This window comes from Sander vitreus, chromosome 11 (assembly GCF_031162955.1).
Source record: "Sander vitreus isolate 19-12246 chromosome 11, sanVit1, whole genome shotgun sequence".
In the NCBI taxonomy this organism is placed as follows: domain Eukaryota; kingdom Metazoa; phylum Chordata; class Actinopteri; order Perciformes; family Percidae; genus Sander; species Sander vitreus.
Window position 1 is genome coordinate 30,622,061 of NC_135865.1, and position 26,975 is coordinate 30,649,035.

The 26,975-nt window shown below is 47.0% G+C and overlaps 1 protein-coding gene across 1 annotated transcript in view; it reads right to left on the reverse strand.

The window, feature by feature from the left end:
- Window positions 1-7,305: 7,305 nt before the first annotated feature.
- Window positions 7,306-26,975, reverse strand: part of LOC144525886 (titin-like) — a 263,814-nt gene continuing 244,144 nt past the window's right edge. Inside the window, 21 exon segments of the mRNA XM_078262949.1 lie at window positions 7,306-7,626; window positions 7,705-12,407; window positions 12,533-13,138; window positions 13,254-13,559; window positions 13,654-14,229; window positions 14,371-14,670; window positions 14,872-15,174; window positions 15,841-16,425; window positions 16,984-17,286; window positions 17,681-17,983; window positions 18,074-18,373; window positions 19,149-19,436; window positions 19,813-20,406; window positions 20,809-21,090; window positions 21,457-21,759; window positions 21,965-22,270; window positions 22,474-22,773; window positions 22,898-23,188; window positions 23,347-23,652; window positions 24,226-24,528; window positions 24,896-26,962. Coding sequence (XP_078119075.1) covers window positions 7,306-7,626; window positions 7,705-12,407; window positions 12,533-13,138; window positions 13,254-13,559; window positions 13,654-14,229; window positions 14,371-14,670; window positions 14,872-15,174; window positions 15,841-16,425; window positions 16,984-17,286; window positions 17,681-17,983; window positions 18,074-18,373; window positions 19,149-19,436; window positions 19,813-20,406; window positions 20,809-21,090; window positions 21,457-21,759; window positions 21,965-22,270; window positions 22,474-22,773; window positions 22,898-23,188; window positions 23,347-23,652; window positions 24,226-24,528; window positions 24,896-26,962 — 13,646 coding nt within the window.

Sequence of the window (26,975 nt, forward strand, 5' to 3'; positions counted from 1 at the left end):
AAAGTGTGACTGTGTTTTACTGTAGAGGATTCAACACCGGGATGTAACAATCTGCAGCTGGTCGGAGAAACAACACAGACATACACAGACATACACACACACACAGACACACACACACACACACACACACACACACACACACACACACACACACACACACACACACACACACACACACACACACACACACACACACACACAGACACACACACACACACACAGACACAGAGACACACACACACACACACACACACACACACACACACACACACACACACACACACACAGAGACACACACACACACACACAGACACACACACACACACACAGACAACACACCACACCGAGACACAGACACACACACACACACACACACACACACACACACACACACACAACACACGAGACACACACACACACACACACACACACACACACACACACAGCACACACACACACACACACACACAGACAACACACCCAGACACACAGACACACAGACACACACACACACACACACAGACACACACACAGCACACACACACACACAGACAACACACCAGACACAGACACACACACACACACACACACACACACACACACACACACACAGACAACACACCGAGACACAGACACACACACACACACACACACACACACAGACAACACACCGAGACACAGACACACACAGACACACACAGACACACAGACAACACACACACAGACACACACACAGACACACACAGACACACACACAGACACACACAGACACAGTCACAGTAGTTGTCAGACAGAGAGCTCCATATCATGTATGAGTGTAATAGGGAGGACTTCTCTCCTCTCCTGCTTTTTAAATGCTATTGTATGTATTTCATATGTTCTAAATAATCTAAAGTAAACAGCGTCACTCGGTCTCTGCGTTCCTCTCCCAGAAATCCTGCCAACATGGAGGAGGATCTTTGAGCAGTAGGACAGTTTGAGTCCCCAGTCAGAGTAGTGTTAGTTTCTCTGCAGCTTTCTGCTCTCAGACTGAACTACCACAAAGGTCCATTAACTCACCTTCAGCTGGAGCTCCACACGGAGGAAACTACGACACAACCTGGGTCGCCCTTCAAATGGAGAAACCTGACTGCAGCACAGCCAGGGTGAAGGTGAACGTAAACTGGAAACAGGAAACGCCCTGATCGCCTGAGTCACATGATGATAAAGACCAGCTGGGGCACGTTCAGCCCCGACAACACGGAGCAACGCCTTTATTTACACTCTCTTTTTCTTTTTTTCTTTCTTTATTCAGAGTACCGATATACAAACACACATTACATATTCCTGGGAAGAAAGTGTGGTCCTTACCTTTCAAATACCTTGTTACTAACACAGTGAGAGAAGTTTGGTTTGAACTAATACACTGGTGTCACCCAGCAGAACCCTTCCTTACAAGATCCAAACAGGATATGGAATCTAACTGCTCGTTTTGTAATAGCATCGATGGAAACAGGTCACATCTTTCCTGGAGTTGTCCCCATACAGTCAAATGCTGGTCAGAGTTCCTAAAATTCATTCATATAGTATTAATCCCAGATTTTTCATTCTGCTTTAAGCCAAATATGACAATAAAATGAGAGCTTATAAATATCTGTGGTTGTTGTTTCTGTTCCACGACATTTTGTATGTCATGTTTGGGGGGTGTGGGATGAAGAGAGGGATCATTTTAGTCATTTTAAATCAACAAGCGTTCCACTCAGACAAAGAAGCTGCTCGCTTTGTGTCAGCTCTACATCTACAAACTAGAGGGCTCTTCACCGGGGTGGAGCAGCTGATCCACTAGTGCCTCTGTTTAACAGTGTCTGCTGCTGGCGCCGAAAGGTCTTTCTCAGCTCTTCGCCCCCTGAGGACCTGGCTCCGTAGCACTATCACTCAGAGTGGACTTTCACACATACACTAAAAATATATATATATACTATATATGACTTTTTTACATATATATATATATATATATATGTAAAAAAGTCATAGTATAGTATGTCAAAAAATGTCACAAAAAAGTAATAAAAGTCGAAAAAAATCATAAAAAGTGACGTTTTTCGACATACTATACTATGATTCTTTTTACAACTTTTTTCGACATATACTAAGACTTTTCTGACTTTTTTATAAATACTATACTATAACTTTTTTTTACGACATTTGTATTACTTTTTTTACAACGTTTGCAATGACATTTGTAATGACTTTTAAAGTCTGTAAACTCCAAAGGACCATTGTTTTGTATGTCCACGGATGTGTATGTCCCTAGGGAGGTGTTCCAGGCACATCGGGGAAGACCCAGGACTAGGTGGAGGGACGTCCAGCTGGGAGGAGGTCTCGGGGAAGACCCAGGACTAGGTGGAGGGACGTCCAGCTGGGAGGAGGCCCCGGGGAAGACCCAGGACTAGGTGGAGGCCCGTCCAGCTGGGAGGAGGCCTCGGGGAAGACCCAGGACTAGGTGGAGGAACGTCCAGCTGGGAGGAGGCCTCGGGGAAGACCCAGGACTAGGTGGAGGGACGTCCCAGCTGGGAGGAGGCCTCAGGGAAGACCCAGGACTAGGTGGAGGCACGTCCAGCTGGGAGGAGGTCTTGGGGAAGACCCAGGACTAGGTGGAGGCACGTCCAGCTGGGAGGAGGCCTCGGGGAAGACCCAGGACTGAGTGGAGGGACGTCCAGCTGGGAGGAGGCACCGGGGAAGACCCAGGACTAGGTGGAGGCCCGTCCAGCTGGGAGGAGGTCTTGGGGAAGACCCAGGACTGGGTGGAGGCACGTCCAGCTGGGAGGAGGTCTTGGGGAAGACCCAGGACTAGGTGGAGGGACGTCCAGCTGGGAGGAGGCCCGGGGAAGACCCAGGACTAGGTGGAGGGACGTCCAGCTGGGAGGAGGTCTCGGGGAAGACCCAGGACTAGGTGGAGGGACATTCAGCTGGGAGGAGGCCTCGGGGAAGACCCAGGACTGAGTGGAGGGACGTCCAGCTGGGAGGAGGCCCCGGGGAAGACCCAGGACTAGGTGGAGGCACGTCCAGCTGGGAGGAGGTCTCGGGGAAGACCCAGGACGAGGTGGAGGGACATCCAGCTGGGAGGAGGTCTTGGGAAGACCCAGGACGAGGTGGAGACACGTCCAGCTGGGAGGAGGCCTCGGAGAAGACCCAGGACGAGGTGGAGGGACATCCAGCTGGGAGGAGGTCTTGGGGAAGACCCAGGACTAGGTGGAGGGACGTCCAGCTGGGAGGAGGCCCCGGGGAAGACCCAGGACTAGGTGGAGGGACGTCCAGCTGGGAGGAGGTCTTGGGGAAGACCCAGGACTAGGTGGAGGGACGTCCAGCTGGGAGGAGGCCATGGGGAAGACCCAGGACTAGGTGGAGGGACGTCCCAGCTGGGAGGAGGCCTCGGGGAAGACCCAGGACTGAGTGGAGGGACGTCCAGCTGGGAGGAGGCCCCGGGGAAGACCCAGGACGAGGTGGAGACACGTCCAGCTGGGAGGAGGCCTCGGGGAAGACCCAGGACGAGGTGGAGGGACATCCAGCTGGGAGGAGGCCTCTGGGAAGACCCAGGACTAGGTGGAGGGACGTCCAGCTGGGAGGAGGCCCGGGGAAGACCCAGGACTAGGTGGAGGGACGTCCAGCTGGGAGGAGGTCTCGGGGAAGACCCAGGACTGGGTGGAGGCACGTCCAGCTGGGAGGAGGCCTCGGGGAAGACCCAGGACTAGGTGGAGGGACGTCCAGCTGGGAGGAGGCCTCGGGGAAGACCCAGGACTAGGTGGAGTGACGTCCAGCTGGGAGGAGGCCCCTGGGAAGACCCAGGACTAGGTGGAGGGATTATATCTCTAACCTGGCCTGGGAACGCCTCGGGATCCCCCAGTCGGAGCTGGTTAATTTGGCTCGGGAAAGGGAAGTTTGGGGTCCCCTGCTGGAGCTGCTACCCCCGCGACCCGACCCCGGATAAGCGGATGAAGATGGATGGATGGTTCATCAAACAATCTGTTTACTTTCAAATCTGCACTTTAGGTTCATGTTTACGTTCTCTTTAAAGAGACAATCATTCATCCAACTCCGTCAGATTCATTTCTTCTCGGTATTTAGTTCGCTCTTCACTGGCTGAAGGAGTTTAAGAGATGACAATACAAGGTGATATTGTTTTCGACATATAATATGTAGTATATGTGCGTATACATTCAGCTTTTAAGGTTCGTGAGTAAACAAATTTACAAATAAATAACTCATCAGCTGAACTTGTCATGTCTCGGGCCTGTCAAGTTTCTGTTTTTAGTTTGTTTCATGTTTTCTGTTAGTTTTTCCATTTCCTGTTTTACTTTGTAGATTCTCTGTTCTCCCTTGTGTTGTTTTGTTTGACTTCCTGTCTTTTATTTTCCCGCCCGTGTGATTACCTGCCCCCGCCCCTATGTGTTGCACCTGCGTCTCATGTCTTCCCCTGTCTTGTGTATTTAAGGTCAGTCTTCCCCTTACCCCAGTGCTGGATTGTCTGCTTCCCTGTGTTCAGCCTTCAAGCGTTTTCCCTGCGTACTGTTATCCTGAGTTGCTGTATTCTCTTGGATTTTGACCATTGCCTGTTTTCCCAGATTTCCCTTTTGCCTGCCGTTTACCTGAGTTGTGCATTGTGGGTCCATTCTCTGTATGCGTGATAGAAATCATGTCTGTTTTTATTGTTTGATTGAACTGTGTTGTTTTCAGTTTCTAAAACATTCACAAGATTCGACACCCCCTACTTAAAGGACAATTCCGGCGCAAACTAACAACTAACTGATGTGTACCCACTCTGTCGCTCTCTGGGACATGTTTTCATGCTAATCGAATGAGTTTGGAGCTTTAACGAGGCTACCGCGGACTGCTGGTTAGCTTACAATGCTAGTATTTGGGGCATGGGGACACTCAAATGAAATCGCTATTTAATACAACTAAAAAGGCTCGAAATATCACCACACTTTAACGTTAGCATAATTAGGGTCCCTAAATGTGAACCGAAGCATTGACAACGTTGTAAGTGTACAGAAGACTGTCTTCATAGATTATGAAGACAGTCGCGTTCATGTTTACTTGCGGGAGCCATCTTGGAAACCAGTCATGACTAGTTGCACGCCGTGCAACGTGGAATCTCCATACTGTCTATGGAGATTCCACGTTGCACGGCGTTCAACGTTAAAGTGTGGTGATATTTCGAGCCTTTTTAGTGGTATTAAATAGTGATTTAATTTGAGTGTCCCCATGCCCCAAATACTAGCATTGTAAGCTAACCAGCAGTCCGCGGTAGCCTCATTAAAGCTCCAAACTCATTCGATTAGCATGAAAACATGTCCCAGAGAGCGACAGAGTGGGTACACATCAGTTAATAACCCCTAGGTTCATTTTGCGCCGGAATTGTCCTTTAATTATACGACAATATTTTAAAACAAATTTAGCTACTTATTTCTGCCATAAAACCTGTTTCTTTAGCTACTTATTTCTGGCATTTATCCATTATTTTTAGCTAAGCTTTATTAATAAACTTTTGCTAAAGTAGTTTTCACGCAGGTGTACATAAGTGTAACATGGAGCGTTTAGGTGTTACAGCTCATATACTCTTTTCAATCAATACATTTTTGTGTCACATGAAATCATGATTTCTATTTATGTATTTCTTTATAAATATCCCTGGTTGGAAATCAGTGCATTAGCTGATTAAAGTCAGAGTTAAACATGAGAGCAGAAAAAAACACGCTGAAAGAAATACACAGGAGAGACGGTGTCGTGCTGAAATCATGCTTTATTAAATCAGAAATGCATAAAACTCAAGGAGGATGAAATATCGTTCTACATCAACAGATCAATTAAATCAAAGTGCAGGGTAAAACATGAATGTTCTTTCCTCTCTCACAGGAGATGGAGTCTCTGTGGAGAATGAAGAAAACCCTGATAATGACAACGTGAAATCACTAAAAGCTACAAACACTCCAACACACAAACACGTTAGCTAGCTATCCTCCGAGAGACAGCGCTGCGCCTGCACAGGAGAGACGGCGGCGGCTTCCTCTTTATTCATTGCCAGGAGATGTTACGTTTTTAGAAAGCCGGCGCGGCCATCCTGTGCAGAAACAGCGCTCTTTTTTAAAATAAAATGATCTAAACGCTGAGAGTGCAGGCCGCTAGCACTCTGCGCTGGTCTTTAAATCGTGGTGGTACGACGCAGTCGGTCTGAGCACAAGGCCAGTTCATGCTGCTTACATGAGGGTTATGCAAACAGCACTCAGGGTCTTACGCTCACGGTACAACTCATAGGAAACTGTATTATCGCACGCAGACGCGAGTCCAAAACAATAATTTGTCTTTCTGTTTCGTAACGTCAACAGGGAGCCTCTCTACCTGCTGAGGCAATCTTAAGACTTCAACTTTTCGTTGAGGCACATTGTTTAGTTTCTCGGTTCGACAGGGTATTCGTTCCTGGTGAAACTTTCTCCTGTTAAAATAATTGTTATTTTGTTTCAGTTAATATTCTTGTCATAAATAACAATGCATACATTTCCCATAACCGTTAAATTCGGCTATATACATTATGTACATGTCACAGAAAAGTGGTTCAAAAATCCTAAGTCATAATCAGGGCCACACGGAATCTGTGGATGCAGAATTTTCTGCAGATTTTAGACAAATTTAAACAAAATTTTAAATAAAACTCAGAATGGTAACACATCTTCACTTTAAGCAGAAAAACAGTCCGCTAAATTCCGCAGATTTTCATTCTGGATCACTGCAGGAAACTGTAAAAAAAATAAATCCGCAGATTCCGTTTGGGTCTGGTCATAATTGTCCAATATGGCACATTTTATAACAACTTTAGACTTTAGTCTAGTTTGGCATAAATTAATGTCAAGTTTGGTACAAAAATAGTTCATATTTACAAGAACAGAAATCCAGATCTTTATCACGTAAGATTATCGTTGCTAATTCACTAAATAAAAGTTTCTGGAAGAGGGAAATGGGGATATAAATTAACTTTTTTTTTTTTTTTACATGGAGCAAATGTGAACGTTGACAGTTGCAGAGTCGGTGGACAGTCGGAGGGTGTACGCTCTGCCGTCGCCCTCCTTCATCAAGAAGCCTCAGAGATGTTGGCCCTTAGAGTCAGTTCAGCTTTTGTTTTGGAGCCTAAAACAGATATAAATTGCAAGAGTTTATGCTAGGAAACAGTTTAAATGCTTTCAGCTGCAAATGAATGAAGGACTTCCACAAGCAGGTGTAACTAGTTGTCTTACCTTGTACAGTAACTGTGCAGGTTGTCGACTTTACTTTCTATAATTCTTTCGCAGATGGAGTTGGGGATTTGGGAGTAGGGGACTTTGGTGTTGGAGATTTTGGTGAGACAGGAGACTTTACTCTCTGAGGTGACTTGATTGGCTCAGGGGACTTGACTCTCTGAGGTGACTTGATTGGCTCAGGAGACTTGATTCCCTGAGGTGACTTGATTGGCTCAGGGGACTTGATTCCCTGAGGTGACTTGATTGGCTCAGGGGACTTGACTCTCTGAGGAGATTTGATTGGCTCAGGGGACTTGACTCTCTGAGGAGATTTGATTGGCTCAGGGGACTTGACTCTCTGAGGAGATTTGATTGGCTCAGGGGACTTGATTCCCTGAGGTGACTTGATTGGCTCAGGGGACTTGGCCTCTGGGGAGGTGATTCTGGTGACTACTTTCTCCTTGGACTCAGACTTGCGGATTGTCAGAGTGAAGTGGGCTTCTTGTTTGCCTCCGGCGTTTTCTACCCGCAGAGTGTAGCTGCCTCCATCCGACATCTCAACAGCAGAGATCTCGAAGGAGGAGTTGTACTGAGTAAAGACGACGTGGTGACGGGCAGAGGAACAAATAGCTTGTCCTTCACGCAGCCATGTCACAGAAGGCGACGGTTCACCATCCACATCAGACTCAAACCTGGCGTTGTCTCCCTCCTCTACAGTCAGGGACATTGGTTTGGTCAGGATCTTGGCAGGAACACTTTGCTTCTCCTTTTTCTTCTCAGAAACAATGGTGGTCTCTTTCACAGTTTCAGTCACACTTTCCTTTACTGTTGTTCTAGAGGAGGAGACGTGATACACCTCTGTTTTTGTCATTTCTGGCAGCTGGGCAGATGGAGGCTCCTCATCTTTGCGGAGTGAGGAGTAGGCAGCAAATTCTTCTCCTGCTACATCCAATGTGGCATAGTCAGAAGTCTCTCCTTTGGCGTTCTTGCAGACCACGCGGTAAGTGCCAGAATCTTCCGTCACACAGTTGGTGATCTTGAGAGTAAGAACCCCACTGATGTTGGTCATGTAGTATTTGCTCGTCTGAGAAATCTCTTTTCCATTGTGGAACCATTTGACCTCAGGCTCAGGTTTGGCCTGGACATTCATGGTGAACTTTGTGCTGCAGCCATACGGTACACGGTGAGATCGCATCCTGATGGTAATACGTGGAGCGTGGTCAAGGCTGAAGGGAGCCTGTGTCACCACCTCGATCTTCCTCTCCATTGATCTTCTCTCTGATCTCAGAGCTTGCTTTCTCTCCTCATACCTGGAAGCAAAGTCAACTTTAGGGAAGGTCATTTCAGTCTTGGCAGCTCTTTCTGGGGTAGATCTCCTCAAAGGTTCAGACGTTGGGAGCTTCTTGATCGGTTTAGGAATATATTCTGAGGAGAAAGCAGTCAGGTGCTCAGATTCAACGCTCTCAGAAACTGTTGCAACAGAGACAGTTGTTTCCCTTTTGGAGACTCGAGTCTTCTCCTCAAACTCCATGCGCTTGAGTTCACTCTTGTAAGTGGACATTCTCTGAACAGTTGTGTGTGGGCGCAGCAGCTCGTGATCTTCTTTCTCTTCGTACACCCTCTGCTTCTGTCTCGGGGCTTTGTATGTGGCTTTGTCGTGACGCTGGCGGAGGTCAACGAAACTCGGGCCAGCCTCGTATTTAGATGGAATTCGGTAGGAGTCGTATCTGCGGATTTCTTCTCCCTCTTCGTCATCAGTGTAGACTCTTTTGGGAGATGAGGGACGCAGGGCAGACAGTTCGAAGCGAACTGGGCTAAAGCTGGGTGGAGAAGCAGAGTAACCAAGCTCCAGCTCTTCCTCCAGACGAAGCCTTTCCTCCTCTGTTCTCTTCATAGACAGGTACTCATTCACAGGCAGCAGTAGCTCCTCGTCCGACAGATCACCCAAGGACCTCCTCCTGATCCTGTGGTAGGCCTCCATCTCAGGGGAAGGTGTGCGGTGCCTTGCAGGCCTCACAGTCTCCAAGTCATCCTGAGTCATGGTTGGGATTTTCCACTTAGGCTTGTACTGGTCCTTGATCCTGATTGGCACCTCGTAGAACTGCTCCCATCTGGAGAGGCGAATACGTTTCATCCTCTTCTGCTTGATTTTATCCATAGGCTCAGGGAACTCGTACTGATCCCGCAGGACTTTGTACCATTTCATGTCGGAGAGCGGCTGGAAGTGTTTAATTTCCGGGTCCTCCTCAAGAGCAGCTGGGTTAACGACACGAGGAGCGGGGACGTCGTAGGGCATACGCAGCCTCTTCTCATCCGCGCGCTTCTTCCTCTCCTCCTTTTCTTTCTGAATCTCAGCCTCAGTCTTCTCACCCTTCTTAGTCGTCACAGCAGGTTTGAACATGGTGGCTGCCTCCCTGACAGCTTGAATTGCTGCGGGTGGTAGAGGTGTAAACACAGTGCCGGCCATAATTTGAGACAGCCTCACCTTCTTGTCCATTTCCTCCTTCCCAGCTATCTCTTTCTTCTCCTTTTCGCTCGGTTCATAATCCTTCTTTACATGAGTGGAACGTTCTACTTTGAGCGTGGCCTGGCAACTGGCAGAACCAGCAGAGTTGGTGGCAGTAACTCTGTATATACCAGAGTCCTCAGGCAGAGTGTCTCTCACATGGAGGATGTAGTAATCCAGACCCTCGTGGACCACCTCAATAGATGGTCCAAAGGCTAAAGGCTGGGCATCCTTCTCCCACTTCAGTGTTGGATGTCCTGATACTCTGATCTCAAAGCGCACGTTCTGGCCCTCTCTGCACTCGACATTTGCAAGCAGGCGTTTGAACATGGGCCTCAGGGTGAGGTCTGCTGGTTTAGGTCGAGGAACAACAGTAAGACGAGCCTTGCAGCTGTCATCCCCGTACCTGTTACGGGCCACAACGCTGTACTCTGCATCATCCTCGTCGTCAAGTTTGTGTATAATCAGCTGGTACAGGCCCTTGTCGCTGATGAAGCTGTATTTCTTGTCGTCAAATCCAGGGATGAGCTTCTGTCCTGATTTGTGCCAAACGACACGAGGCTCCGGGTGAACGGTGATGGTTACGCTAAAGCGCACATCCTCGCCAATGTAGGCTGTACGGTTTGTCAGAGGAAGGGTGAACTCTGGTGGCTTCTGAAGCATTCTGGCAGTGTCGACTCTGCGCTTTGTTTTCTTGACCACGCGAGTGGTGAAGAAGTCGCGGTAAGATCTAACACCATTGATAAACAGCTCTGCGTAGGCACTATCCTCACCATACTCGTTCACAACCTTGCATCTGTACGTGCCGTCATCTGCTCTAGTGACCTTGTTGATGGTGATCACAGCCAGGCCATCTTCGTACTCAATTTCATATTTGTCACCAGCTTCAAGTTGCCTGACGCCACAGTACCACGTCACCTCAGTTGTGCTGTCATAGTTCTCAATGTTGCAGGTGAACTTCACGTTGTCTCCCTCGTTCACCACATGGTGGCCAATTTGGCCTCCAACAGGACCGTGTTCAAATGGAGCGATCTTCACCTTGGCGACAAAGACGCCACGCTGGGATCTGATGGAGCCGCCGCTGGCCACACGAGCTGCGGAGACAACAGTCTTCCACTCTTTCTTTACCATTGCCTGGTAGTATCTCTTATGCCTGCCGGTTTGGATCGCTCTGGTGCTGATCTCCTCTGCAGGCTTGGTCAGCCAAGGATGTGCCAGAGCCTCAGCTGCAGTCATACGATGCTTACGTTCCTTTGTCATCAGGCGGTCTGTGAAGTCCAACGCCTCAACGCTGACCTGCTTGAAGGACTCGTCGTCATAGCTGTAAGCTGCACTGGAGATGTTGTCAATCATCTGTTGGTTGGTTTCAGCGGTGAATGGATTTAATCCACTGAGGAGGACATAGGCAAGGACACCAACTGACCACATGTCTGTGACACTGCTAACCATATCACACTGGTGGATCTCAGGCGCAGCATACTCGGCAGTGGTGTACTGGACCTTAATTTGGTCTCCAGGAGTCAGATGTCTGGCCTGGCCCAACTCAATAATCTTCACATTAGAGCTGGTTCTAGTTGTGTACACAATGTTCTCAGGTCTGATATCAAAGTGTCCGTAGCTCTCTTCATGCAGGAACTCAAGAGCTGAGCAAATCTGCCTTATGTAGTTGATAATCTCATGCTCATTGAGCTCAAACTCGGCTGTGCTGAGGCGCTCAAAGATGTCAGAGCCAGAGATAAAGTCATAGATCATCACCAACTCCTCTGGGCTGTCGAAAGACTCATGGAGGAGCAAGAAGTTGGTATGTTTGGCGAGATTCAGTGTCGCAATTTCCTTCTTGATTATTGCTTGATCAGCGCCTCTCACCTTGACATATTTAGCCATGTAGGTCTTCTCAGAGCTGATGCTAACACAGCGGTGGACAATGCCAAACTGACCTCTGCCCAATTCCTCTGCAATGGCGTATTTGTTGTGCATATTCTTGGCTTCGGAGTGAACCTTGCCCTTGGGGACACGTCCAGTATCGTCAACCTCCCTGTCATAGAGCAGAACTCTTGATTTGTCCTCCTTAGTCATCACAGGTCCACTGGTCTCCGATGGAGCACTCTGTCCAAACTTGTTCTCAGCGATGACTCTGAACTGGTAGCTGGTTCCTCCGAAAAGATTGGTAACAGTGTAGTGGGTGTCACGGGACTGGACAACACGCTCCCACCTCTCAGCAGTGGTCGGGCACTTCTCGATTATGTAGTTGATGACCCTGCTACCTCCATCATTTGCTGGGGCCACCCAGTTCAGTGTGACTGAGTCTCGGGAGACGTCAGTGGCTTTGATACCACGTGGAGGATCAGGAACATCAGCTACATCCAGCTCAACTGTCTGCTGATCGATGCCAAATCTGTTCTTGGCACAGACGATGTAGAAACCAGCATCCTTCTTCTCCACTCCATTGGTGAACACCAAAGAAGTGAACGATCTAGTGACGATGACCTGGTAGTGGCCATTGCTGTCGATAAGATCTTGTCCCTTCTGCCATGTGATGACAGGATCTGGTTTTCCAATGAAAGGAATCTTGATATTGACTACTTCTCCACGCAGGGCAGGGATGGCTTCCTTGTCCTTCAGGTTCTTTGGCAGGTTGATCTTGGCAGGGACTAGAAATGAGAGAAATTGTTTAAGTGAGATGTCATGTTTTTGTTGAATTTTAAAAAAAATAGTTTAATATGTTTGCAATGCAGGTTTACAATACAATAGAAAATGTGGGTCTGTGTGAGCTTACCTTCAACATCCAGAGAGATGGTTGCACAGATGGAGCCTCCTTGGTTGGTGGCCCTGATCTGGTACACAGTGGAGTCTTCCTCATCAGCCTCGGTGATGACCAGCTGGTGGTAACCTCCCTTGAATTCCTGTATCTTGATCTTCTTTCCATCAGAGTGGACTTCCTTTCCTCGTCTGAACCATTTAATCACAGGCTTGGGCTGCCCTGTGATCTTGCAGACCAGGGTAGCATTGCTCTTGTATTTGACGCTCATGTTCCTCAGTTCTTCCTTGAAGGCCGGAGCACGGATATCGACGGCTGTGGCTGGAACGATGGGAGCCGTCTCATCGCTGTAGTCGCTCTGTCCCCCGAGGTTCTCGCACTTCACACGGAAGATACACTCGAGACCCTCGGTCAGACGCTTGACGGAGAACACCGTCTGTTTGATCTCATCCTTGGTCACCGGAGTCCATTCACCCCATTCCTTCTTGTCCTTCTTTTGCTTTTTCTCAAGGCAATAGCACTTGATCTTGGAGCCACCGTCGCTGAGTGGAGGCTTCCAGGAAACCACGCAGGAGTCCTTGGTGATTCCAGAAACAACTGGCGACAGAGGAGGTGATGGTTTCTCTGTGGACAGGAATATAAAAATCAGAAACTTGCTAGAACATTTGTAATGTACTTCTCTTCACACGTAAATTGTAAATTGATTTATTAGATATTTTGAAACATAGATTAATCTTACCCATTTGGCTCTTGATAAGGATAGGGGAAGTGAGCTCCAGTGGTTCGCTGTTGCCATAGCGATTCTGGGCATACACACGGAAGAAGTATCCGGCACTGTCAATGAGGTTGGGCACACGGCAAGATATGCCATTGACGGATGATGACACCAGTTCCCACTCAGTGCCCTCCTTGTCCTCACGCTTCTCCACAATGTAGTTGGTGATCATGCAGCCTCCATCATCTTTGGGAACCTTCCAGCTGATGATGACAGAGTTCTTCAGGAGGGCTTCCAGCACAATCGGGCCCTGAGGTATATCAGGTTTGTCTGGAAACACAGGAAGGAATTACAAATGCATTACGAATCCAATACTATCACCTGATCACTATGCACTCACTGCAGTGAATGAACATGAACTTACCATAAATCTCAACGTTGAATGCAGCTTCAGACCTGCCAAAGTGGTTGTGCAGTCTGATCCTGTATTTGCCTCCGTTGAGTCTGCGCTGCACGTTCTTTATCACCAGGTGCGTGTAGTGCTCTGTGGTCTCAATGCTGAGGTCCTCTGTGTTTTCAAGGGTCTTTGCCCCGTGCAGCCACATGATCTTTGGCTCAGGACGGCCAATGTAGACAGCATGGATGCGCAGAGTGGATCCCAGGCCGGCGTAGTAGGTTTCCTTCAGCGGGTAGTCTGGATTGAAGGACGCAGGGGCCTCCAATACCAGAACGCCTGTGGTCTCTGCTTCTCCGGCGTCATTGATTCCCTTACAGGTGTACTCTCCCTCATCCTCCTGTTGATCCGTCATGATGGACAGGGAGTGGTTGCGGCCATCAGAGCTCATTTCGTACTTGCGAGACTCAACAATCTCCTTGCCGGCATGATACCACTTGATGTCAGGGATGGGTCTACCAATAATCTGGCACTTCATGACAGCAGGCTGGCCAAGCTTGACAGTTACTTCATCCATTTCCTTTCTCAGGCCTGGTTCAGTTTCAACTGTACATACAAAACAATAATTTATATTTAGGAAACGCATGTATTACGTTTAGTAATGTCCCAAAGTAAAGTTGCTCTGGAAAAACAAGTTGGGTAAATGCTTACAACTAATTTCTCCAAGGTATATTTTGGTTTACTCACCACTCAGTTTGGTCTTGATGCACGTGGCGGTCCTACGAGGTCGACTCATACCAGTCTCGTTCTCAGCAAACACTCTGAACTCGTACTCAGTGGCCTCTGCCAGGCCAGGCATGGTGAACACCTTCTCCTTCAGTCTCTGTTTGTTGGACTTCTTCCAGGTGCTCTCGATGGACTTCCTGTACTCCACCCAGTAGCCCAGGACCGGCTTTCCACCATCGCACTCTGGAGCTTGCCAGCGTATGGCGATGGCATTCTTTGTCACATTCACTGTGTCAATCTCGCCTGGTTGACTTGGCTTGTCTGGAAGAAAATAAACAAAAAACAACTCAATAAACAATCACGTTGTTTTGTGTCTTTTTTTATTCAGGCTTGATCAACTGATTAGGAAGATTTCAGTTGAGTTTACTGGGAAATGTTATTCACTGATTGTCCTATGGCCATTATAATTCCATCAACTATAATTATTAAGGTGCTATTAATTGTAAGAAAGTGGAGACTCACCGAATGGATCCTTGCATGTGACCAGGTCAGACACAGGACCAGCCTCGCTCTCGCCAATGCTGTTGACAGCAACGATGCGGAACTGGTATTCTGCGTCAGGGGTGAGTCCAGGCAGAGTAAACATGGTGGAGGCAATCTTGGTCTGGTAGCGGGACCACGTCTCAGCGGACACCAGCTTGTACTCAACAAAGTAGCCGGTGATGGTAGAACCCCCGTCGAACTTTGGTCTGGACCAGGCCAATGCTACGGAGCTCTTGGTGACGTCCATGATCTCTGGTGGGGTGCTTGAAGGCTCAGGGGGACCTTGAAAATGCAGATTTTTGGAGTCATTACTAAATGGTATCACACTGTTCAAAGACACTTGAGACTACGTAGATATCGCATTGGCCGCTGTTGTTTATTGGAGCGATGCGTCGACGCGGTAGCCATTTTGGTACAGAAACGCTGCACCTTCTAATGCATGTGTCTATCATGGCACAGCTAAAATCATAATTTATAGCTGAATTTCCAACCGTTTAGCTTTGCTACAAATGCCAGACATGTATTTATTTATGATCCAGGGTATTTGGTTTAAAAAAAGACTGGGGCCACCCAGTCTTTTTTTAAAAAAAAAGCTGGGTTTTGACTGACAAACCAAAGTGCAACTAGGATGGACATTTTCACTTTTTTCTGACTTTTTATAGACCAAATGATTAATCGAGAAAATAATCAGCAGATTATTTGCAAATGAAAATAATTGATAGTTAACGTTTGTAAAAGTAAAATATTGTTATTCCATGTTGCTTAGTTTGGTATTTCTTTTACATCTTTTCGAGTCTTTATGGTCAGAATTGTTCAGATGCCTGTATCAAGATGGCGGTGACAGAGACGCATCTCACAAGCCGAAGGTGGTATCTACTTATATATATATATATGTGTATATATATATATATATATATACGCTTTAGACTGAAGAAGAGGAATACTTACAGAGAGGAGTCTTCGGCACCAGTGGCTGCTCTGATTTCAGAGAGGCGCTGATACCGAAGGAGTTTTCAGCGGTGACCTTGAAGTAGTACTCTGTTCCCTCCCTCAGGCCCTTGACAAGCAGCTGAGTGTCCGTCACTCTCGAATCCACAGTGTACCAGGCGTTTCTGGCCGCCTCACGTCTTTCTACGATGTAACCCAGGATCTCCGAGCCACAGTCATCTGTGGGCGTCTTCCAGGACACCTTGACAGAGTTGGCCTGGATCTCCTCAAAGACCAGTGGTCCTTCTGGAGCGCTTGGGCGGCCGATGACCTTCACCTTGATCTGGGCCTTCTTCTTGCCAACCCTGTTCTCCAGCAGGAGGTCGTACACTCCAGAGTCACTTCTCTCGGCTCCTTTGATCACCAACTCGCTGGCGTCCTCCGTGGATGCGATCATGGCCGCGGCGGAGATTGCACCGGTGTCCTTCGACCACGTGCAGGTTGGGTGAGGTTTACCCTTGATGGGCAAGGAGAGTCTAACCACGCCTCCTTGTCGTACCACGTACACGTCTTTGTATTTCAGCTCCAGTTCATAGTCAGGAGGTTCTGGAGAACAGAGTTACAAAAGTTAGTTTTATTCAGTTTAAACAAATACACACAGGTAGGGATGTAACGATTTTCTTGATAATCTTGATTGTATCAATTTACAAATTGATACAATCAAGATTTTAAGTTGACAATACGGTTTTCTCTGGATTTTTTTTAACCGAATTAGCTGCTGACAAATTAGTAAAAAATATTCAATTATTTCTATAAACTGTGCAAAACAAAAGATGTGTCCTATCAAAAGTGACACTTATATCTTGTATAACAAAAATAGATGTTTAAAATCAAATCCCACATCAAAATAATTAAAGAAATAAAAAGAAATCTCTTCAAATAAATAAACTAAGAAGATGTTGTGACGTCTGAAGTCAAACAAGTGAAATCTAAAGTAGATTACACCCTAGGGCGTTAAAAAACTGCATCGCCGTTAATTCTTTATCTCAACCGGTTGGAATCTTTACACCTTTATATCCATTTTTAACCCATTCACCATAGATCCTTACATCACAACACATGATCTTGCTGCAGGTATAGTTAAAGTAACCTCTGTGTCCTTACCAAGCATCTCAGTCACACTGACAGTTCCAGGCACTTCAGCAGGCTCTCCGGAGCCGCCGGCATTGCAGGCCATCACACGGAATTTGAACTCCTCTCCTTGTGGCATTTTGGTCAGCGTATACTCGCAGATCAGAGACGGTGTGGTGTTGCACTTGATCCAGGCCATGGTGCCCACCTTCTGCATCTCTATCAGGTAGCCATCCACCCTTGCGTCTCCCTCCTCGTCGGGAGGACTCCAAGCCAGCGACACAGAGGATTTTGTGGTATCGGTGATCCTCGGGTTCTGAGGACAGCCAGGTGGATCTAAGCAGGGAAGAGAAACATGTCAGTGTTTTTAGCAGCTGCATCTACAAAAGATGAGTCTGTGCTTGCACTTTTAAGACTTTAGATACCACCCCACCTCAGTTCTAAAAATCTAAGTAACCAAAATGGGTTCCAAGCCAGGGCGCATTGTTTCATGAAAACTAAAGCTTAGGGGCCATGTTGCCAAATCAATGCATAAGACTCATACAATATCAAACCAGTTTTTTTCAGTTAAACAAGTTCTAATGTATGAGCAAATTTTGGTCAGTTTTATAACAACTTAAGCCCCTCAAAAATGTGATTCTTTGCACCTCAGTTTCAATAGGGTCCTTGCAGTCGTCAGTGCTCGGGGCCTGACAAGGCAACAAGGCTTTCTTTCAAACTATTCTCTTACCGATGGGATCAGTTGCCACCGCAGGTTTGGACAGCAGACTTGGTTTGCTCATTCCTCTGGCATTGATGGCAGTGATTCTGTGTTCGTACTCCAGGCCCTCGATCAGATCTGTCGACCTGTATCTGGTCATGGTGATGGGATTCTTGTTGGCACGCACCCATCTGTCAGACCTTACTTCTTTACGCTCGATAATGTATCCAGAAACCTCAAGGCCACCGTCTTCTTCTGGCGGGTTCCAGGCCACGGTCATGCCGTCACGAGAAACATCAAAGATTGTTGGACGACCAGGAGGTCCAGGCACATCTATGGGGGAGGGTAAACACGTTATTACACTTCTAATCACATAATAATATCGGCTAAATGTGTAACCTTAAAAAAATGAAGAAGTCTTACTTGTCAAGCTCTTGCAGGTGACGATCTCAGACTGCAGGAACTCTCCAGTGCCGTAGTTATTAATGGCAGCTGCACGGAAGACGTACTCATCTCCCTCAATGAGGTTCTCAAACTTGAAGGTTGGTCGGCTAACAGAGTCGCAGACGGGCACCCAGCCGGGTCTGTGAGCATCACGCTGCTCCACCGCGTAGCCAGTGATGGGAGCTCCGCCATCTCTGGCTGGAGGATCCCAGCTGCAGGTGACAGTGGTAGCATCGATCTCATCAAACCTGATGGGTCCCATTGGTTCATCAGGTTTAGCTGGTGAAAAGGGGATTAACAGAATTAATGGACGAGAAAAGGTTTGGAGTGCTCAGAAGTTTAAACAAATAATGAAGGTGCTCTTTGGAAGGTAACACAAAAGTATTTATGCTTCTGGTCTTCTGGCAAAAAGTTAAAAAGTATTTATTAAGATGGCTAGAGGGCTGCACCTAACGATTATTTTCACTGTCGATTATTTTCTGCCGATTAGTTTCTCGATTTCTCGATCGCTTAGTTGTAAAATGTGGATCAGTGTTTCCCAAAAAGCCCAAGCCCATTTGAGGACATAACGTCCTCAAATGTCTTGTTTAGTCCACAGCGCAAACATATTCAATATACTGTCACAGAGGAGTGAAGAAACTACAAAATATTCACATTTAACAAGCTGCAATCAAAGGTTTTACTGTTTTTTCATAAAAAAAATGACTCAAATCAATTATCAAAATAGTTGGTGATTTATTTAAGGCTGATAACTAATCGATTAATCTCTGCAGCTCTAAATATGAAATAGCCATCTAAGTAAAGGCTTTTTAAGTTTTTGCCAGAAGAGTTCCTTGGACCTTTCTTCTAACAGAATTAATGGTTACAGTCAACGTGATTGCACAGATGTTAATACAATACTCAGTATTAATTGTAGTTATATTGTCAATTAAGAAATACATCAACTTGACTTTAACCTGCTCTTGATAAGCATCACCAACACACAATGAAACACATTTAGTTAAGTTAGTTAAGTTTAGTTAATAAGTTAAATTAATGAGTGGTGGTTCCTTACAGAGGATGACGACTTTGATGATCTCGGTGATTACACCGATGGTGTTCTTCACCTCCAGGCTGTAGTCACCAGAGTCGTCGATAGTGGTGTCTGACACGGTCAGTTTGGAGAACTTGCCAGTACTCTTGATCTTGATGCGGTCTGTGTTTTTCATCTTATTATCGCTGAAGTACCAGGAGCAGACAGGAGGAGGCCTGCCGACGATGGGCAGGTCCAAATCCAGAGTCTTTCCGGCCAGGACATTCACCACCTTCTGAGGAATACTGGAGAAGTCCACTACAGGCATCACTGGAAAGGAAAAACAGAGATAAAAAAAACATTTAAATACAGTTAACATCAACTGCTGGGAAAGAGATCGTGAACTGAGCTGCCAAATGTTACTTCTGGACAGAAAATCTATAACATGCACAGATTCCAGGAGCCAAGAAAAGTTTTCTTAATTTCATTTTTAACTTTACATCTTTTTTTTGGCAGGTGTTAATGCAGCAATTGCACTTCTATGTGCACCATAAGCGGGCCAAACAAGCGGCAACGTTTTTTTGGTCCACTTGGATTTTTCTCCTTTTTTCTGTGTTAAACACCCTTAGTTACATGCTTTTGCTTATAATATTTTAAAAACACGTGATGTGTGACTGCAGGTAGTAAACCTTTGTGTGTCTGTTACCTCTCTGTTCCAGTACAGTGATGGCAGTAACGAGCTCTTTGGGCTCGCTGGCTCCTCTGCTGTTAACTGCTTTGATTCTGAACAAGTACTGCTCGCCCTCATTCAGCTTCTCAATGGTATGCTCGAAGTCAGTGGTCTTCAGTGTGGCCACCTTCATCCACTTGTCAGTGCCAAACTTGCAGGCTTCAATGACGTAGCCTGTCAGTCTGCTGCCGCCATCGTGCTCGGGCTTCTCCCAGCCCAGCGTGACGGTGCTCTTGGTGACGTCGATCATCTCCAGCTTGTATGGTGGCAGAGGCACCTCGCAAACCAGGATGACGTCTGGAGTCTCGCAGGGCTCGCCGATACCATAGATGTTCTCAGGGAGGACCCGGAAGTAGTACAGCATGCCCTCCATCAGGCCATCAATCTTGTAAGACGTCTTACTGCACTTGGAGGTGACGGTCTTGTAGGCTCTCATGGACGCCTCGCGCCTCTCGATGATGTAGTTGTTGACTGGAGCACCGCCGTCCACGGTTGGGGCTTCCCAGGAAATGGTTGCGGACTCCTTGGTCAGCTCCTTGAGCTGGATTGCTCCAGTTGGTCCAGGAGTATCTAACAATACAAATATATTTGGTTAAAATATAACATTTTCTAAAGCTACTGTATCAAATGAAGTTTGGTTTGTTGAGCAGATTTAGTTACAATGAATAGCAGCTCAGACAGAATTCAGACATTTTAAGCTCAGGCGGATGTCTCGGGAATCCACAGGCCAATTTGGATGATGGACATCAGTATCAAACCCTCAGAGCCAATAAAATCAAGGGATCATCTCAAAATCCCTGTCAACAACTCCATTAGCCAACCACAAGGGGGCATATACAATGGTAGGATACAATAAATGGAAAAATAAATGTTCTAATAAAGGTCACAGTTGAAAACATTATTTATGCCCTATGAGTGCCCTATGGAAAATGTCATATATTTCAATTCACTTCTCGGACATCATCATCTTACCGTAGACCTTGACCAGAATGTTGACTTCCTGTTTCCCGGCAGAATTCTCGGCCACCAGGGTGTATTTGCCAGCGTCGTAGCGGTGGACCCGGTCGATGATGAGTTGGGTGGATGACTTGGTGACTTCAATGAAGCCTCTGTTGTGGAGGTCGACACCAGGCTTGCTCCAAGTGATGGCAGGAGCGGGACGACCGGTGATGTTCACGAACAGGCGGAGGGATCCACCGGCACGCAGGCAGATGGTCTTCTTCAGGTCATCGTGGAGCTCAAAGTCAGGAGTTTCTGTGTGAGAGATTATTAATACATGACTTGCAATGTTGGGAATTTAAATGTAACACCATCATCAAAGACTTGTAGGGTTGCAATGATTAATTTCATTATTGATTAATCTGCCAATTATTTTCTTGAGTAATCGTTTTATTCTATAAAATAGTGAAAAATGTCCATCCCAGTTTCTGAAATTTGAATTTAATGTCTTCAATTGTCTTGTTTTTTTAATCCAAAACCCAAATATATTCAGTTTGATATGATAAGAAACAGAAAAGAGCAGGAAACTGCATTTTCTGCCAAATTTGCATGAATTGCAACACATCGCAATTGTTAAACTCAGGTATTTGCAATTCCTCCGTGCTTTTCAGGGTGACTTACCGATTCTCTCCACTGGCTCCGTCTCAGCACACGGTTCACTGAAGTCTCCAGTACCGTTAATGTTGACGCCAGCCACTCTGAAGCAGTATTTCTTGCCTGCAGAAAGTCCAGTCACCACATGCTCTGCAGCACGCAGGGTCTTTTCGTGGACCTTCTTCCATTCCTCTGCACCGGCTTCCTGCATCTCCAGGATGTAGCCCATCACATCAGCGCCTCCGTCCTCCACAGGGCGCGACCAGGCCAGACTGATGCTGTCAGCGTGGGTGTCGGTGATACGAGGGATAGAAGGAGAACTAGGGGTGCCTGAGAGGAGACAATACAGGAATACAAATCAATAGATCTTTGATATCTAGACAGGATTTACTGATATGTAAATAGACATGGTTTCCCCTAAGTCATGTCACAAAAGTCAGATCTATAAAGACCAGATTTAAACATTTAAGATCACTCATCAGATCTTCAGTTGCATTTAATGTTATGCATTTTGACTTGAACAAACTTGACTTACATTTCGGCGGTCTGCAGATGACATACAGAGAAACCTCGCTGGGTTCGCTCTCTCCAGCCTTGTTAATGGCTGTCACTCTGAACTGGTAGATGTTGCCTTCGGTTAAACCGGAAACCTTTAGCATGGTGTCCAGGTGAGCTCCGTCCCTGTTCACCTTCACCCATCGGGCGCTCTTTCTCTCGTGCCTCTCCACCAGGTAGTGGATCAGAGGGCTGCCGCCATCGCTTTCTGGCTTCAGCCACTCGATGGTGGCAAAGTCCTTTCCTGACACCAGGATCTCTGGAGTGCCAGGTGGAGATGGCACAGCTGGAGGAAAGAAAAGGAAATCCAGAGTTAGAGGTTATGAATATTTGTTTTAAGTCTAATTAAGTCCGACTAGGTTTGGTCTCAGGCAGATTTGTCTAGATTTCATCTTAGTGGGATCCTTGTTTCACATTAAAAGAGCAGGATCTTTCTGGCCTCAGATATTTTTGGAATATTATTCACAATAATCGGACTGTTTTACTTACTGAAAGTGTTTCTGGCGATCATGGGCTCTGACTGCAGGTAGACTCCAGCTCCGTACTTGTTGACGCCCCGGACCCTGAACAGGTACTCGGTGTTCTTGAACAACGCGGTGATGTCGCAGGTCAGCTCCTTGCATTCAGCGTGCATGATGACCCAGGTGAGTCTGTTGGTGTCGCGCCTCTCCACAATATAGTGGGTAACCTCGTCACCGCCGTCCTCCAGAGGAGGCTTCCAGCTCAGTGTGCACGACTCCTCTGTGATCTTGCTGATCTCAATGCTGCCTTCGCATATTCCGGGGGTGTCTGGGAAAAAAAACAGGTGTGCTCATAGTTATTCACTTAGGATAACCACGACAAATTAACACTCCCAAGTGTAATCTGTAATGCATAAAACTGAATGCCTGAAAAACAGAGCACTTTCACTTACCGAGAACTTTGACGTTGACCTCCGCAGTCTTGGTTCCGCTTACGTTCCTGACTGTGAGGATGTACTTTCCAGTATCATCTCTGTCACAGAACTTGATGATGGCCATGGCCCTGGTGGGGGTGTACTGCAGGTGGTACTTTTCACACAACTCCAGATCCCTGTTGCCCTTCGCCCAGTGAGCCTTGGGGTCTGGCCTGCCTCCCACTGCAGCGTCCAGAACCAGATCTGAACCAGCTCTGACCATGACAGTTTCAGACAGGAGTTTGCTGTTCAGCGTAGCCTTTGGAGGCTCTGTTGGGTGGAAAAAAGGAACATGGTTATGAAACAATTCATTCAAGCCATTTCTAACTACTCCAACTGGTTTTTACTATTTGATTTATATTCGACTTCCTGTACAGCCCTAGTATGTTTTGGTGGTATGGAATCACAACCACAGATAAAGATCTTACCGAAGTCAGTCTTGCACTGTACAGAGCCAGTGGACTCTGAGGGCAGGCTGAAGACTTGGTTGGCGTTCTTGGCAATGACTCTAAACTCATAGGGCTCTCCCTCTCCCAGGGCAGTGACAGTGTAGAAAGTGTCGGTCACATTGGTGTAGTTACACTTGAGCCAGCGGCCCTCGCCGGTCAAAGTGTACGGCTTACGCTCAATGATGTAGCCCACGATCGGACTGCCTCCATCGTTCAGTGGAGATGACCATTTGAGGGACACGGTGCTTCTTGTAACATTTGTGACTTCTGGTTTACTTGGTGGATCTAAAAAACAGATCAGACATGTTGAAGCAATCAAGTATTAACTATGAAGCCACTGGAAAGTGTAATCCTTAATGAGTAACTTCAGTTTCTGCAACCTGGACTCTATGTTCCCATGTTTTTGTGTCTGATGGAACAACAATCTCTGAAACTGGTCCAGGATTAAACCAGAACCAAGCTGTAATGTTACCCTACAGGACTAATGTTCAGCAGCAGTTAGCGTCAACTAAAAGTTCTGTTTTTGCCGCTGACAGACTCAGATTATTATTCTAAGTGTCTGACAACATTATGGAAAGGATCCCTACAGATCAGATTAAAGAGTAAGATCATTTTAGTTTAACATGAAACAGCCACAAAATCGCCATCAGTGGCAAAGACAGCACTTTTAGTGGATGGAAACTGACGGTAAGCAATTGTCCTATAGGGTTACATTGCAGCCCGGTTCACGGCTGTTGGTTACAGCCTTCTCTCGAAACCAATTTCAAAGATTTGTTTTCACATCAGTTACTTAGACACCAACGCATGGGAAAATAGGGTCCCCCTCCGAAGTTACCCTTTAACTGTGTCAAAACTCACCAACTGGGTTTTGAGCAATGGCTCCCTTGGAGGCCTCGCTGGCTTTGCTCAGCCCGCCGCTGTTCATGGCATACACCCTGAACTGGTATTCCAGGCCTTCAACCAGGCCTTCCATCTTGCAGTAGCACTCAAAGCAAGGAATGTTGTTATCCCTCACCCACAGGATATTGTTCCTCTCCTTCTTCTCAATCCAGTAGCCTGTCACCTTGCTTCCGCCATCATTGTAGGGCTCCTCCCATTTCAGGGTCATTGAGTTAGCAGTAACGTTGAAGACCGTGGGCCTTGTTGGTGGACCAGGAGGTGCTGTGATGAAAAATTTTGTTATTACTTTTAGCTAGACTTCTGTGCTCACTTGCTAACACATTTTCACACACTTTTATATAACTGAGACATGTAGTGTTCAGTTGTTACAGCTGACTAATTGTTAATATGTGGATATATTCTTCCAATAAATAATGTTTAATATATAATAATATAATTAATAATTTCTTTTTTTCAAATTAGTGCAGCTCCTCTACAATCTTTCTATGTACCCCCAGGCAAGAGCAGAAGTAGCCTCTGTTGGGAATCACTGGTCTAAGAAATGCTTAAAAACGTATACATATCTGTTCTTTATTTTTCGTATGTTAAATAAGTGAACAAGTTAAAAGGTTTCAGGAGTACAACTTACTGTAGGGATGCTCTGCGACGATTGTCTCAGACTCAGTGGACTTGCTGACACCGAATATATTCTCGGCAGAGACCCTGAATGTGTATTGCATGTACTTTGTCAGGTGACCGACATCGAGAGATGTGCGCTTCACGCTGGAGTTGATCAGTTGCCAGGCGGTGGAGCCAGACTCACGCTTCTCCACAATGTAGTTGGTGATTTTTGTACCGCCATCATCCTCTGGTGGTTGCCAGTTAACAACACAGGACTCGGAGGTGATGTTTGAGATTTCGATGGGTCCGACTGGAGGACTGGGTCTACCTGTGACGTTAACTTCAACAGTGAAGGTCTTTGTTCCCGCCACGTTCTCCAGCGTCATATAGTATTTACCGCCATCTCCTCTCATGGCCTCCTTGACAGAGATGCTGGTTCGGTTCTTTGTTGTTTTGATGGTGACTCTGTCTGTGTTCTTGAGCCTCATCTCTTCCAGCTTCCAGGAGACCTTTGGAGCAGGTCTACCACTGATGGGAACATCGATGGTGAACATACTGCCAGATCTGCATGTGATAAGCTGGTCAGTGATCTCACGGAGGTCAGCAGCTGGTTCGATGTGAGGCTCTTTGACCAGCGCGGGAGCCAGAGTTTCCCTGGGCGTGCTGTAGCCAGATTCATTCTTTGCCTTGACACGGAAGTCATACTCATCGCCCTTGTTGAGCTTTTCAACCACATATGTAAGATTAGTGGTGTTACCAACCACTATCCATTTGTCTGTACCCTTCGGTTTAGCCTCGATGAAGTAACCCTGGATGCGGCTGCCGCCATCATGCTCTGGTTTCAGCCAGCCCAGCGTCACAGAGCTATCTGTGGTGTCCACTATGTCCAATCTCTTTGGAGATGCGGGCTCTGCGGTGGCAATGACAGGCTCGATCAGCTCAAATGCCTCGCCCACGCCGTGATGGTTCTCGGCGGAGACTCTGAAGAAGTATGGCACTCCCTCCAGCAGGTCCTGGATCTTCAGGATACGCTGCTTGCAATTGCCACCAGACTGCTGCCAAGTGCGGCGGCTAGCCTCCCGCTTCTCGACAATATAGTGCTGAATTCGCGCTCCGCCATCATTCAAAGGAGGCTCCCAGATAAGTGTAACCGTGCCTCTGGACACCTCCTTGAAGGCGACACCTTGTGGAGGCCCAGGAGTGTCCATCACTTTTACGTTGAACATAACGGCTTTGCTGCCACTAGAATTCTCCAGGTTAACCGTGTATTTGCCTGTATCATTTCTTGAGCAGCTTTCAATGCTTAAAGAACTGTACTCATCTGTAGTTATGATCTCAGACCTAACACCCAGCTCTCCGTCTTCCTTCACCCAGGTGGCAGTGGGAATTGGCTTTCCTCTGAAGTTGACGCACAAGCACACTGAACCTCCAGGCTTGACAATGTGTGTTTGCTTGAAATTGGCATCGATATCCACCTGTGGCGGTGTTAGCCTGTCCACAGCCTGAGCTGGCTCTGAAATCTCCTTTTCCTCGCCTCTACCGATGTGATTAACCGCTGCGACACGGAACTTGTACTCAGCTCCTGTCTCTAGACCAGTCACTGTGTAAGTTGTTTCGGCCACCAGCTCCTCCCTCACGGCCTTCCATTCTGTAGCTTCTCCCTTCACCATCTCGATAATGTAGCCTAGGACCTCCATGCCTCCATCTTCCGCAGGCCTGGACCACTCCAAACTGATAGAGGTGTTGGTGGAGTCAGACACACAGACCACAGATGGAGCACAAGGAATATCCTTTGGCTCGGCGGCTTTGATGGGTAGAGAGACGTTGCTTGGAGCTCCAACACCGGCGTCGTTCACGGCCAAGACACGGAACTCGTATTCCATATCCTCTGTCAAGTTGAGCACCTTATGAGCACATTCGATGATGGGCTTCTTGGTGATCACCTTGTAGAACTTGACAGTCTTCTTTTCTCGTTTCTCCAGAATGTAATATTGAATGGGGTTTCCTCCATCAGATGTTGGAGGAGTCCAGGACAGCGTGATGCTATCTCCTGTCACATCGGTAGCGTCAGGAGTGCCTGGAGAATCAGGAGTAGCTGAGGGAAACAA